Here is a 14,934-nt window from a genome sequence, read left to right on the forward strand (position 1 = left end):
CATAGAAATAGCTCCAGGTTTCCATCGCCTCCGTGTGTAGTGCTGTATACACCCTCTTCATTAACAGTTTGTAACCGGTTTGATGGGAAGGCCAGGCACAGACACTGTTTGGTTAAATCCAGTTTTACTTTTTGAAAAGAGAAGACAGAGGCTCTAATCAGAATTCACAGTGAAGATCAGCAGCACTGTCCTGACTGGCAGAGATGCAAGTTTCTAAATTCAAAGCTCTCCTCAGGGGCTGCCCAGGTGTGGACTGGTCTTCCTGTCTCCAAGCACAGCCTTTTCTATGTACGCCTGGAAGGCTAATGGGATTCTGCACCCAACTAGTCTTGGCAGAATGCTGGGACCACCTCAGGGAGCCCAATGTCCCCTGGGACTCAGGGTTCTACAATTCTCAGTATAACTAGGGGGCAGGTGCGGCATAGTGAACCCTGGCAGGCAGAGTCTTCATCTACCATCCTCTGCCTTGTGAACTTAGAGCTGTAGAACTAAAGCAAATAGCAGACTCCACAGGGAATTGCACTCTTGGGCCTTTTAAAGGGGCATAAGAGCCTACCAGGAGTCCTGGTTGCCCAGGTTGGGTTAGGTGTCCACCCTGGTCCAGTTCTCCTCAGGCTGTGGAAATGTGATCTGGTGCTCACTCCAGCAGGAATGTGGGAGCAGACTTCCCGAGAAGGGTCCTGGCGGGACAGAGTCATTGGCAGAAGTGAACACACTGCCACCCAGACTTTGAAGCGAGGGAGTCAGAGGCTTTAGCTCTCTGGGGAAACTGCTAGTCACAGCAGATGGAGGAAACAGGAGTGACGCTCCAGGAGGAGGGTGGGTGACTAGAAAACCCGAGCAAATCAGGTTCTCATCAAGGAGTTCGGATGAGTATTAGACCAGCAGAGAAGGGAACTGAGACAGAAAAACTATTTTGAAAAAGCGTGGCCTGAGGCATAGGACAGGGAAAGCCTTTGGAAGCATTGCCACTCAGCAAGCAGAAGGTTCGTGAGGTGCCCCTCAGCACCCCAGCTTGGGGGTCTGGAAACACCGCAAACTCTAGTCCCCGTTAGTAGGGAGTGAACCCTGGCAGGTGATCACATGCTTTGCCCATGTAGGCATGGTGCAAGCACAGAGCATGAAGGAGCCTAATGTGCGTGTCAGGGTAGTGATGGAGAAGATGAGTGGTGAGCACACGGAGGCCACACGTCATCACACCGTCTTCCTCCTGTCATGACAGGCTCCCCCACACGTGGTGCAGTGGTGTCTGTTCTGGGTGGGAACTGAGAGGACAAGAAACATTTAAAAGTACATGAAAATAGTGCAAAGAAATTTCTTTATCTAAAACAGATACCATCTTAGTAAAAAACAGGAAGGGAAGAATATAAACTTGATCTTGCCAAGTATTGCTTTTCAGTGATTTCCAGTTTATATCAGTCTCTTTGGGATAAATATTCAATCAAATGTAACATCTAGTTTTCCAACTAGAACTCTTTTCCTTCCTCTTAGAGATCTCCTGCCTCCTCCTTCCCAAGCTGGCGTGTAGGTGCAGGGAAGCCCAAAGCTTGTGGCAGGCGGGGGTTGGGGTACTTGCGGTTTGAGTGTGTTGTCCAGACACCTCCGTCACTGCCTGTGCTGCTGAGCGTCGCTGTGGGTGGAACGTGAGCCTGTCCTCGGCACCAGCCAGGCAAGAGGGCTGTTCCTTGGAGGAGCAGCCACTTTGGTCGCCCACTTTGAGGCTGACCAGACCCCATTTGCGCTGTTGATGGCCCTGAAGGTCTCGAGTCTGGCAGCCCATCCCATTGGGTGCCTGGACCAGGAGGTCTTCTTTGTAACCCTTGGTCCAGGGGCACTTCTCCACTTATTGGAGGCCCCCTGAAACTCTGTCACCAATACTGTCACCTCCTTTCCACATCCTGTGAGCATTCGAGGACACATGGGTGCTCCAGGAAACCTGGTGCCATTACACTACATGCTGCTGCTTAGCCGTTTCTACATTGTTCCTCTGGCCTTGTGTGGGCACAGGGGTCACCTGTGCCTTCAGCTGCCTCCTTAACCCACCTGAAACTCAGGGTTTCAAGCCTGAGGGTGAAACTAGGTCCTTACATCAGAGCCTCTTATCCTTCTCGCACCTATTTCCTCCACCAAAGGCTCTCTCCTTCCCTTCCTGGCTGGTGGACACTTCCTTTATATGTGTGGCATGTGTCCCCTCAACCCCTGTCTTGGCTCAGATAGCCAAAGTTTCATCTCAACATCTAAGGGAACATGTAGAAATTTCAGTGTGTCTCTTTTCAGACAAGGCCTGGCTCTTGCTTCATGAGGGACTAGCTGATCATTGACCTTATGTTATTTGCCTTTGATGTGCTGGAATATATGGCATTGATTATTAATTGCATGGAACAACACGGTTTACAGGGAATGGAAACACTATCTCTATTATATAGATATTGAGTTAGTATTTGATGATTGAATGAAAGAGTCATATAATGAAAGCGATTGGGTTCCTTTGGTTCTGAAGTTCCACAATTCCCCATTCAGTGGATCCCAAAGTAGAAGTCAGTTCGGGGCGATGTAAAAGATATTGAGACTGAGTTTGCAGTAGACTCTTCGAATGGAGATGGTCCTTATTAAGCTCCAGGCTTGAATTACCTTTTCTCCTTTTAGGAGGAGGACGTGAGACGAGGTCATTTGCTCCCCTGGCTCCCACGTACTGCCTTCTGATGATACCACTGGCTTCACATTTTGAGTGCACTTGAGGAATATTCAGAACTGTAACTAAGGCATCTTACCAAATCATGAAGGTTCCTCTTGAGCTTACGTGGATGGCCAGGCACTAAAGTGCTTCAGTGTCTGTTTTCATAAGAGACAGAGGAAACGGAAACACCACAGAGATCCCTGTGGTGAGGGCAGACCCTTGCCCCTTGAATGACAACTGGTCGGGAGGTGACAAGGATATTGGTCCTCCAGTTGGATTTCCTCACCAGGGAAACATTTTAGCAGCAGTTTTATGCAAGGTAATGATTCGCTCCACCTATATGTGAAGATGAGAAAGAGAAAAATAGTGGGATAGTCTTTTTTTGGACAAAATAAGGGACTTATAAACTGAGATTTCCCCTCCCTACCCCCCAAAGCTATTTTTATTGATGGGATTTAGCGTGCCAGTGTCCATAAATACCTGCAGGGCCACTGAAGCAAAACTGATTGCAAAGAACATAAAAATGCGCTCCATGTTTTGGGAATCTGAAAAGCATTAACAAGCCTGTTAGAACCCATGCCAGTTGCTGTAAGTGGCCAGAACGCAGTTGGGACAAGCAGGATGGTTCGTGCTAATGGGGTGTGTGTTTCTACCTGGTGGAGGGCGTGGTCAGCAAACAAAGCCAAGGGCATTTAAATTTCCCAAGCAAGTCTTTTTTCTTGTGTTATCTGTACAAAAAAGGATGCTAAACATTTTCTCATCTTCAGCCTGGATACAAAAACTAGTGACTCTTGCAAAGGTCTCGAGAGGTAGTAATCATACCCAACACGGGAGCATTAAGGTGAACACAGGAGGCGTGAGGGATAACGATATGTTCGAAAATAGCATTGCTGCCTGAACAGAAAGACAAGTGCATCTTGACTATTCTGTCATTCACAGATGCACCAGCAGTCACTGCCCTGGGCCGTTCCTGCGGCACACTTGAATAGTAATTAAGTAAGGAATGGTTAACAGTGGGCTTAAGTCTTAACAGTCTCTAGCTCCAGGAATGGCATTCAGAAGTGATTGCTAATATAATGGGCCCCTGGCTGATTCTTCCCCCTAGATGAAATGAACTAGAGTGGCGTATGCCAGCCTCTCAAAGAACCACACCTCCTTGGGGTTGTCTGTGGGGAGGAGAGCACTTCCTGGGTGAAAGGGTCCGGAGCCAGGGTGGAGCATCCTGGCAGCAGACCGCAGGAGGACCTCAGGAAGACCACTGCTCCTGGAAATGACCTTTCAGGGTATGTGCCTGTTGAATGCTCCCTCCCAAGTTCCACCAGAACAACCTGTTGATAAGACAGAATGGTTTATTGCTTGCCTGGTAATGGAAGGGGAGAGGCAAAGTCTGATTTATGAAGATTTTGAAGTTTAGTTTGAGGTTGCTCTTTCATTGTGGTAAGGGTTTTGAGACAGGGCCTGAGGGGCTTGGCTACAACTGGGTGAATATCATGATATGATAGTTTAGGTGGACAGAGAAAGGCAAGGATTTTGAGACCAGGGTTCAAAGAGTTTGGGGGTGTAAACTGTCGATGCTTTCTAAGGAAGAGTTGATCGTCTTTTGGGAGGTCCCCAAAATGCGCAATAAGTTTGTTTGCAATTTTTACTTAGTTTGGCAACTATTTTATTCTCTGGGAATAAAGTTGCTAATGAAGGCAATAGAATAGTAAAGTCAAGTTAATGAAGAGTGTATTCTGTAGTCAGCGATGTTGGGGGAGTTGGCTTTACTCTTATGCCCCAAATACAAAAAGCAGGATTGCTGGCAGGGGTCTGCCCCATTCTGCAGATACCCCCCCAGGACAGCATGAACATTTGCTTGTTACACCTCCCTGGCACCAGTGCCCTCTCTCTGATGACCCTGACTTCTCATTGGGGATGCTAGGAATCTTGGCTCCAGTAATGGAACTACAACCTAGTCCCAGGCTAAACCAGTCAAGCCAGCCGTGGGGATTAGCACTGCGTCGGCTGATTTAATCAGACAGTATTATAGACCTTTCTGTGCGGATGCTTGGACAAAGATGATCTTTCTTCCCTGTGATGTAAACAAGGAAGCCTATCTCCCAGGAGCAGCTGTAGCCCTGTAGGACCTCTGGAGAGGCCAGGCTTAGGGTGAGGCTAACTCCATGGGTGGCAGAATAGATAAAAAGTATCCTGACCCTCAGGCACATGGCTGAACGAGCCTCTCCTGAGTGTAGTGTTTGCTCAGGCCTTTATGAACATGTAAGCATGTAAGTTTCCTTTGTGGTGTAAGCAACTCGAGGTGGGATTTCTGTGCCTGAAACAGAAGACACCCTCTCAGGGACACAGAAAACCATTCCCAGAGCTGCCATGGGGTCAGCCCTTCTGTCTCGCTCACCACGTATGTACAATACCTAACGAAGTATGTGGCACGTGGTAGACAGTCAGTAAAGCGTTTTTAAAAAAACAAATTATTGATGTTCGGTTAATCAGCTTGTGTATTGAAACAGTTATGGCCAAAAGAAGGACTCTGCTGTTAATGACACACAATGTAAACAACGAGAAACTGCTTTCCTTTTGCTCTGTATCTTATTTACCAAAGGCAAATTCAAATCCTGCGTGGATTTGCAGGAGCCCTGGGCAGCTCTCCATCCTGTGCGGTTCCTCAGGGGCGAAGATCAGCAACATCCCTGTCCTTTCCTGGTTACATGTTCCCCATGTACTGCAATTCATTAGTTTAGAATGAAAATGAAAATCTATACTCATTTAATAATAATTTAATAATAGTACTTGAGCAACTTGAACATTCTCTTTTAATCCTGTATTTGTGTGTGTGCATGTGCTATTGTTATTCTATTACAGTTGTCCCAATTTTTCCCCTTTGCCCTCCTCCACCCAGTCCACCTGCCACTCCCACAGTCAATCCCCACACCATTGTCCATGTCCATGGGTCATTCATACACGTTCTCTGTCTAATCCCTTCCCCTTCTTTCCACCATTATCTCCCTACCACTCCCCTTTGGCTGCTGTCAGTCTGTTCCGTGTCTCCATGTCTCTTGTTCTGTTTTGCTCATTAGTTTATTTTGTTCATTAGATTCCTCTCATAAGTGAGATTATACGGTATTTGTCTTTCACCCTTGGCTTATTTCATTTAGCAAAATGCTCTCCATTTCCACACATGCTGTCGCAAAAGGTAGGAGTTCTTCTTTCTTTCTGCTGCATAGTATTCCATGGCGTAAATATGCCACAGTTTTTTGATCCACTCATTTACTGATGGACACCTAGGCTATTTCCAGCACTTGGCTATTGTAAGTAGCACCACTATGAACATAGGAGTGCCTAAGTTCTTTTAAACTGGTGACTCAGGATTCTTAGGGTGTATTCCCAGCAGTGGTCAAAAGGCAGTTCCATTTTTTATTTTTTGAGGAAATTCTGTACTGTTTTCCACAGTGGCTGCACCAGTCTGCATTCCTACCAACAGTGCACTAGGATTCCCTTTTCTCCACATCCTCATCAGCCCTCATTGTTTGTTGATTTGTTTATGATGGCCATTCTGACTGGTGTGAAGTAGTATCTCACTGTGGTTTTAATTTGCATCTCCCTGTGGCTAGTGATATTGAGCATCTCTTCATATGTCCATGGGCCCTCTGTATGTCCTCCTTGGAGAAGTGTCCATTCAGGTCCTTGGCCCATTTTTTTTTAACTGGATTGTTTGTTTTCCTGGTGTTGAGTCATATGAGCTCTTTATATACTTTGGAGATCAAACCCTTGTCCAAGGTATCATTGGCAAATATGTTCTCCCATACATTCAGTTGTCTTTTCCTTTTAATGATGATTTCTTTACCCATACAGACGCTTTTTAGTTTGATGTAGTCCCATCTGTTTCTTTTTTCCCCTTACTTCCCTTGCTCTAGGACTTATATTGGCAAAAATATTGGTGTAAGTGGGTGATAGAGTTTCAGTTTTTTGCATCTACTCATCCAAATCTCCCAACACCATTTATTGAAGAGCCTGTTTTTACTCCATTTTATGCCCCGTCCCTTTTGTCAAATATTAATTGATGATGGAGACATGGGTTTATTTCTGGGCTCTCTGTTCGGTTCCATTAGTCTGTGTGTCTGTTATGTTAGTACCATGTTATTTTGCCTACAGTGGCCTTGTAATACAGTTTGATATCAGGTATTGTGATCCCTCCAACTATATTCTTCTTTCTAAAGATTGCCAAGGCTATTCAGAGTCTTTTTTGGTTCCACATAAACTTTTGGAGTATTTGTTCTAGATCAGTGAAATGTGCCACTGTTATTTTGATAGGAATTGAGTTGTATCTATAGATTACTTTGAGTAATCCTATATTTTTTATTGTACACTAAAGCTTAATTGTATGTTAAAGTCTATGGCTAACAGTGCTAAAATTACATATTTTCCTCCACTTTAAATAAATTTCAGAATACAAAATGTGATGGTATTGATCATTGAAATGCTTAAAAATAAGGAATGGTGGGCAGTTCTAAAAAGCCAGGGGAGCTTTACAAATCACTAAACCCTTACGCAATGCAGTCTTAACTCCTAGGTACAGATGTGCTCTCAGGGGTTGTGCTCAGTCTGTCAGGAAGACCGCAGTTATGAAACGAAAGCAAAGGTGTGATTTTTCTCCTGTGTAGCTGAGGGATCTGAATGAAGCATGCTTCAATATTGTACGCATTGATAATAAGCATCCAGAGTGGGAAACTTTACTAGAGGGAGGTCATAAAACCAATCAAGAAAGCAAATGCCAGGCAAAGGGATTGAGACTGACTAAATGTAAACAATGTAAACATTCTAGAAGGGTCATGTGCTTTTCTAAAAAATATAGAGTATAGACATAGTGCTTTTTTTAAAAATGTTTTATTTATTTATTTTCAAGGAGAAGGGAGAGAGAAAGAAGGAGAGGAACATCAGTGTGTGGTTGCCCCTCACACATACCCTACTGGGGACCTGGCCTGCAACCCAGGGATGTGCCCTGACTGGGAATTGAACGAGCAACCCTTTGGTTTGAAGGCCAGTGCTTAATCCACACCAGCCAGGGCCCAGGCAGAGTGCTTTTGTTGGACCTTGTTCTCCTTCCTCGTTGACTGGAGTCAGGGTCACATCAAGGACAAAGCTGGATGAGAACAGTCCCCTCCTGCTCATAGGGGGAAAGTGGGCATGGGTGAATTGGGTGCAAAGGGGTTTGCAGAATCCAAAATCAACATATGAAAGCTGAGCATCTGGTGCTCTGATCCTTGTTCTAGAAGCTTCCATCCAGAGATCGAGGCTGGGCCCTTCCCTGTGTCACTGACTGTGGCCCCAGATCCAGCCTCTAACAAGGTACCCAAGAGTCAGGCAGGGGTCAGAGTGGGCTTCCAGTGTTAGAGTGATGGCAGAGGTCTTCATGGCAGACTTTTAGGGTTGAAGGAGCTCCAAGCAGGACCCCAGCTTGGCAGGCTGGGTCAGCCTGTTGGTGGAGGCCAAGGGTGTATGAGTTAGACTTCGGCACACAAAGCCGGGGAATGAGTTGACAACCAAGGCCCCTTGGCTATGAAAAATTGTATGAGAGGACCCCTCAGCATGGCAGGACAGCTGTCCGCCTGTGCACCTGGAACCTGCAAAGTCTACATTGTATTTGTAGGTGAGGATCTGAGGCTGAGAGAATCTGATCTTCACTTGCATTTGAAATTACAAGTTCCTAAAATTGCAGAATGCCCACTCCCAGGATTAGTACTAATAGCTCTAATCCTGCCACTTAAAAGTAATGTGGAACCAAAGAAGCATGCCATTGTGGGCTTACCTGGAACTAACTCTTATACCAGGAATAAGGATCCAGGGATCCTTGCAGAGAAAGAAATAGTGATGCAAGAAACCCTACAATCCCAGGATGAGGGGAAATCAGGAGCACTGCTGAGCCCAGCAGAATCTAAGCTTTCACACCCAGTGCCCATCTGCTCCACCTAGTCCTGCTCTCACACGTCAAAGGCCTTGAGAAAGCTGAGCTTTGTTACAGGGAAAGAGCTTTTAGCTCCAGCCTCAGCAGCCAACAGAGATGCTTGAAAGCAGGAAGGGGGATAATAGGAAAGAAGAGGATTTAGAATCACATGGGAGTCTTCAAGCACTTCTCAGTCCAGATGTTTCTCCTACTGCTGCAAGCCAGGGATTCTCTGAAGCCGGCAGCACAAATGTAGTTTCCTTCACAGTCTTTTCAGACTGTGTTTGAATTCATGGGAGCCCAGGAGACTTCTCTGCTGGGTAGGGGCTTCCTCAGTTGCAGGAACTAGGAACAGAACTAATAATAGCGATAGCCCTGGAAATGCAGCACTGAGTCTTGTGTTACAGATGAGGTGGGTGGCTCTGAGCTTTACAAGAGTCTTTGCGCAATTGCAGACAGATTGTTATCACTTTTGCTTAGCGCACCAGCTGCAAAGACCAGAAGGGGACTGACTCCGTGAGCCACAGAATGATGGGGAACCAAGGCTATGATAGAAGAGACAGATCTGGACCAGACTCAGGCCTTCGCTCATTCCCACCCAGAGAAGAGGGCTCTGGAGTTAAAGGCAGGGCCCCCTCCACTATTACCTCCCCTCTGTGATCAGAGAACATCTGGTGGCCTGTTTCTAATGCTCTGTGTTGCTCAGTGGGACATGCCTGCTGAGTAGCTGTTGAGTGGGGCGAGGTGGGAGGTTGTAAAAGGAGTTGTGGTTGAAGAATCGGAAGGCAGAGTAGGTTTGGGAGAGGGAGAAATGGTGGAGGGCAGGCAGCCACAGGGAAAGGAATTTGGTGGTTTGGCTGGGGAGAGTAGGGTAGGGAGATGAAAGATAATTAAAGGAGACTTGGAGTCAGTTTTGCTGGGAGGGGACAAGGTAACCTTCAAAGCTCCAGCAAGTTTTACAGTGGGATTAACGTGGATTTGAATTTGGATCATATTATGGAAACTTGCTGAGTCTGACTCCCAGGCTGAACGACCCATGAAGGTTTTACATAATTCTAAATCTTTTGCAATCTGCTCTTCATATGCATCTAGGTATGTACAAATGTAAGTTAATACTTAGGAAATTTAAGCACACACCCAAGGGCTTAAATTGTTTAACACAGTGGGGTGCAGTTTGCAGAGGGTTTTGTTGTTACTGTTGAACTCCTTCCTGAAGTCAGATCTAATTTGGAAACTGAATGTGTAAAAGAGATGAAAGCAAGAGCTACTGGGGTCGCAGCAGATGAAAATTGAAGGAGCCAAATGCATTCATCCAAGAGGTAGGTGTGAACCAGCAAAATTTCCTGGCAGACTAGCCCAGCTGTGTCATATTACTGTCTAACAGGGAGGGGGCGCTAATGCCAGCTCAGAGCTGAGAACTGTGCACTTGAGCAAACTCCCAAATCTCTGAGGATGAGCTTCCTCCTCCATGAAATGGGGTGGGTAGCACCTAGTTTTGAATGCTTATTGTGGTGGTTAAATGATACAATGTATATGAAAACATCCGGCATCATACCCACCTGGGAGAGATGCTCACCAATTTTGAAGAAGAGGAAAATAGAACGCCACCCAGCTTTCTGTCCCTGATTTTTGATGATGTTACTACAGTATTCAAAATAGATAACTTTTCTGGGGATGTTCCAAGTGTGTCATTTCTCTGGCTTCTGGAACTTCCGATGATTCACAGAGACTTCGATGTTAAGAATGTGAGGTGTAGAAGGCAGTAGTTCATTAAGCTCCTGATTATGCAGGGAATGGAGCAGTACGCCTCAAACAACATTGGCTGTGATTTACAGTGAGAAATACTGTGTACCTCATGACACGTGCAGACAGAAAATTGAAACAAAAGCCTCATGAAATAATACACATACATGTGATGCGTTTTTTGAAAAATTTTTACTTTGTTTAAAAAAAAACTGGTCACACCATTCAGTTGATTTCCAAACCCAATAGTGGGTCGTGATCCAGACTCTGAAAAGGGGGAGTGAAGGCCGTGCACACTTAGAGAGGCCGGGGTAGTTGTGCGGTTGTGAGGGAGGACTGAGAGGAATGTGGGCCCACAGCCAACTGCAGGCGTCTTTCGGGCCATCCAGAATACTTTCCCTCCAACAGACCAGGACTCCCAGCTCTTCATCCCGTCTCTTTGTCAGGAAACATCACCACCCCTTGGTTTTAGCTTCTCTGCATAAGATGCCGCGTACCTGAGTTTGTGTCCCCACATTTGCGTGAGCACAAATACATTATTTTTATCTCAAATATTTAACCGTCTGGTTTGGAGCTGGGCTCAGCCTTAGAATGCTTAAACATCCCAGAGACACCAACTGTGTGTTTATGATTGAAGGACAATGTTGGGTAAAGCCACAGAAGGAAGGCAGAGGCAATTCTTGCTGGATGACTGTGTCACTGTTACGAAAGAGTCCCCCAAGCGGACGGGACTGCTCTCCTGCCCGTGCTGTGCTGAGGACCTGCCCTGAAGGGCGTGGGGCCAGGGGGCATCTGACAGTAAATTGTACAGTCTGTGTCTTCAGAACTCGTGTGGCAGCACAGATGAGAGAGTTCCCAGCCACCCACTGGGGAAGGGTAGTGACTAGACATTGAACCTTTTGGGCAGGCTCTTGAAAATGAGTAGAAATCCTCCCGTTGAGCAAAGAGAAAAAAGGAATTTCGAGGAGAAAGGCAACACGTTCAAATGCAGGAAGGTATGAGAGAGGAGTGTGGAACCTGGGACACCAAGGAGTTGAGGGTGACTGAGACCCAGGGTACATGGAGGACAGACATGAGGCCAGAATGGAAGGGAAAGGCTCCTTCAGCTACAACGAGGCCTTAGAACTCTCTGCTGGGGCAGTGAGGGAGCTCTGGAATGATTTTAAGAAGAGCTTCAGCATGCTCAAATTTACGTTTTAAAAGGAACACCTGACCATCTGGAGGAGTGTGGGTGACAGGAAGGACAAGGAGAGAGGCAGAGGTCAGGATGCGCTGGGCTGCTCTGGCCAGGTGGCTTAATCGGTTGGAATGTCATGCTGTACACCAAAAGGTTCCAGGTTCAATTCCTGGTCAGGGCACATACATCCACATTGTAGGATCGAACCCTAGTCAGGGTACATGTGAAGGCAACCAAACCATCGAATGTGTTTCTCTCTCACATCTCTCTCTCTCTCTCACCTCTCTCTCTCTCTCTAAAATCAGTAAGCATATCCTTGGGTAAGGATGAAAAAAAAAGATGCACTGGGCTTGGCCTGAAGTGAGCAGACATAGAAGGGATGGGTGAGGAAGAAGGAACAAATGGCCTTGAGGAGGTTTGTGAGAAGTCAGGGAGAGGGAAGAGGCTGGGCTGAGAACCAGGCCTCTGTGTTGGCTGATGGTCCTGTCGTCTACCAAGCTACAGAATGGTAGAGAAGGGACAGGGTGTTTGGGACATGAGTGAGGGATTGAGGGATGGGGGAGCTGACCAGGAGAGAGGGAAGATCAAGAAGTTTCTGTGCCAAGAGCAGAGGAATTTGACAGAATGTACCATTCACTTATGACCTTGTGAAGCATGCTCTTCCTGGAAGATATATTGTGTTCACAACCAGCCTCCTAGCTTTCAACCACCCACCCCTCACACATCTGAGCACAAACAGCAGTCCTGCCTCGTACCCTTTTCTTAGCTGCCAGCCGGTCAGATTCTGTTCATGGCTCAAGGCCGTGTAAAGAAGGCAGGTGGGTTTTTAAATGAAGATGCCTATGCCCCAGATCTGCTGACAACTGTCTAATTGACAGCCTGAATTTTAAGGCCAGATCCATTGGGGAAAACATGTGGGAAAGCTCCAGGTTTTACTGACAAGAGCCATCCATGAATTCAGGAGGCTGCAGGTTTTCCCAGGTGGCCCACATGTCAGTAAGAAGAGTCCAGACTCAACTGTGACCCTACTGGGAAGAGAAGGGACCTTGACTCCAATAGGCGGATTCTTTGCATGGCACCCCTCTCCCTGCTGAGGCCGAGAGTGAGGACTGAAAAAAAGTCATCCAGGGAGCTCAGACAGATGGGGTGCCCTCCCAGCAAGCAGGAGAGGACGGGGCGAGGGTGGGACAGACAGCAGCACTGAGACAGCCAGCGCTGGGTCCCAGAGCAGGCCAGGACTGGAGGAAGGTTTAGCAACTCCGTCCGAGTCAACTCCACATTAAACTTAACATGTTTTTTCAACTACAGTCGACATTCAATATATTATTTTCAGGTACTGCATGATGGCTAGACATTTATGTACCTTGCAAAGTGACCCTCCAATATAAGTCCAGGACCCATCTGACACCATGCACAGTTCTTACAATATTGTTGACTATGTTCCCTGTGCTGAACTTGGCATCTCTGTGACTGTTCTGTAACTGCCAGTTTATACTTCTTAATCTCTTCACCCAGTCACTCAACCCCCTCCCCTCTGGCAACCATCAGCTTCTTCTCTGTGTGTGTAAGTCTGTTTCAGTTTTGTTTGTATATCTATTTTGTGTTTTGGATTCCACATATAAGTGAAATCATACAGCAATTGTCTTTCTCTGTCCAACTTACTGCACTTAACATAATACCTTCTAGGTCTATCCAGCCTGTCACAAATGGTAAGATGTCATTCTTTTTTCTTTTTCTTTTTTATAAATATGGCATCAATTTTACCTGAAGGCCAAACAGATTAAACTTACATTCCTTGAAATTAGTAACTTAGGGCATGCTATTATAACTTATTGGGGGCTTCATTATGATCGTAGCAGGTGATGTTACTTTTTTCTTTTGTCATACACCATCAGCAGTGTCTCCATATCTGGGCCAAACCCGGTAAGTAATTAGGTATATATTCAGTTCCCACTGGCCTGAAGAGATTACTTTTAATGAGGAAAAGGGATTTTTTTCTTGTTTATAAATGTCAGGGATGAGTATGATATGAGTGGGAAATGCCAGAAATTATTAAAGCCAAGAGAAGTTAGATTGGTTATGAGATATTTTGATAAGAGATAGTTCCAGAAAATTCTATATCAAGCCTCACAATGGAGAATCTTTGTTAGATAAGTTGTGACCACACTCAAAATATTTGATTTTATTCATCAAACACTTAGCGAGTGTTTATCATGTGCAAAATACTTTACTGAGTGTTGTGGGAACTTACAGCTTAGTTAGAGGGTCAGCAACCTTGGCCCTTGAGTTCTGGCTGAGAAAGGATTCAGAGTCAAGACTCAAAGTTTATTTAGAAAGCCACAGAGGTAAACAAAAAGAAAAAGTGAGCTGTAGAAGAAATGGGCTCAGGAAACAAGTTACAGAGTAGGGAAAAAGGGCCCTTGGAGCTTAGGAAAGAGGCAAGGGAAATGCACCTGGGGGAAGGGGCTAGGGAAAGGCATGGGCGTGCTCCATAGAGAGCCACAGATTTCATTCCTTTTTATGGACGAGCAATACTCCATCGTATGTATGTACCACCATTTCTCTATCCACTCATCTACTGATGAGTACCTCTCATCATTCAGAGCACAGACATGCACTGTGCCCTTTTGGCTCCAGTATCGTGGCTATTGCAAATAATACTGCCATTAGTAATATTTTAAAATCTTTCCTCAACACTACATCCAATCCCTTTGCTACTGTTCAAGTTTCTCAAATATCTTGAGAAAGAGAGAGCACGCCAGTGTTTCTGTGTGCACAGGGTGGTTGGGCTGGCAACCCTGAGTTGTCGTGTCTGTGTGTCCCCCTCCCCCAAGGACAGCGGTCTCAGACTGCAGTAGAATCTGATGGCATTCCAACTGGAGACAGACAAGGAGTGGGGAATTAGAGTTCATGATTACAGATGACTCCTTCAAGTTTCTGTCTGAAAGGGGAAGGCAAGAGTTAGGCCAACTGCTAAAAAAGGATGAAGGATTTTGACAGTGGGATCTTTTTTTTTCAAAAGCAAGATATCTGAGTGTTTTCTATGGGCTGAGGAAAAGGCTAATAGGGAAGGAAAGGTTGAAGATACAGGAGAAGGAGGGGATAATGTGTGTGGGGGGCTTTAACCTGGAGACCCCTGGCCCTGGCTATGGCCCAGTTCCTCTCACCAAGCACACAGGATGTTCCTCTCCTATTTCTGGCCACCATGGCCCTATCTCGCCTCTGTGGCCATGGAAGCAGAGGTTACCCCAGAGGATGGGGTTAAGGAGCAGTTGTGTGCCGCTCTTGGAACAAGGTAGAGCACCTGGCATTTATACGGTGAGGTCCATATGATCGCCTGCCTCCTCCCTTCCCACATCTCTAGCTCCCCAGGTTTTCTCTGCATAGCACTGCAGGCTC

General features: G+C 46.1%; 1 protein-coding gene across 3 annotated transcripts in view; it reads left to right on the forward strand.

Moving 5' to 3' along the window:
* Positions 1 to 14,934, forward strand: part of SYT9 (synaptotagmin 9) — a 182,358-nt gene that overhangs the window by 141,661 nt on the left and 25,763 nt on the right. The window contains exon 7 of one of the 3 annotated variants that reach the window (XM_036028948.1): positions 2,647 to 5,498. The exons of the other annotated variants lie outside the window; for them this stretch is intronic. Within the exon in view, the coding sequence (XP_035884841.1) occupies positions 2,647 to 2,703 (57 nt within the window). The 3' untranslated portion in view covers positions 2,704 to 5,498. Of the gene's footprint in view, positions 1 to 2,646; positions 5,499 to 14,934 lie in introns of those variants that run through there. 3 annotated transcript variants of the gene reach the window in all.

Source organism: Phyllostomus discolor, chromosome 6 (assembly GCF_004126475.2).
Source record: "Phyllostomus discolor isolate MPI-MPIP mPhyDis1 chromosome 6, mPhyDis1.pri.v3, whole genome shotgun sequence".
Classification (NCBI taxonomy): Eukaryota; Metazoa; Chordata; class Mammalia; order Chiroptera; family Phyllostomidae; genus Phyllostomus; species Phyllostomus discolor.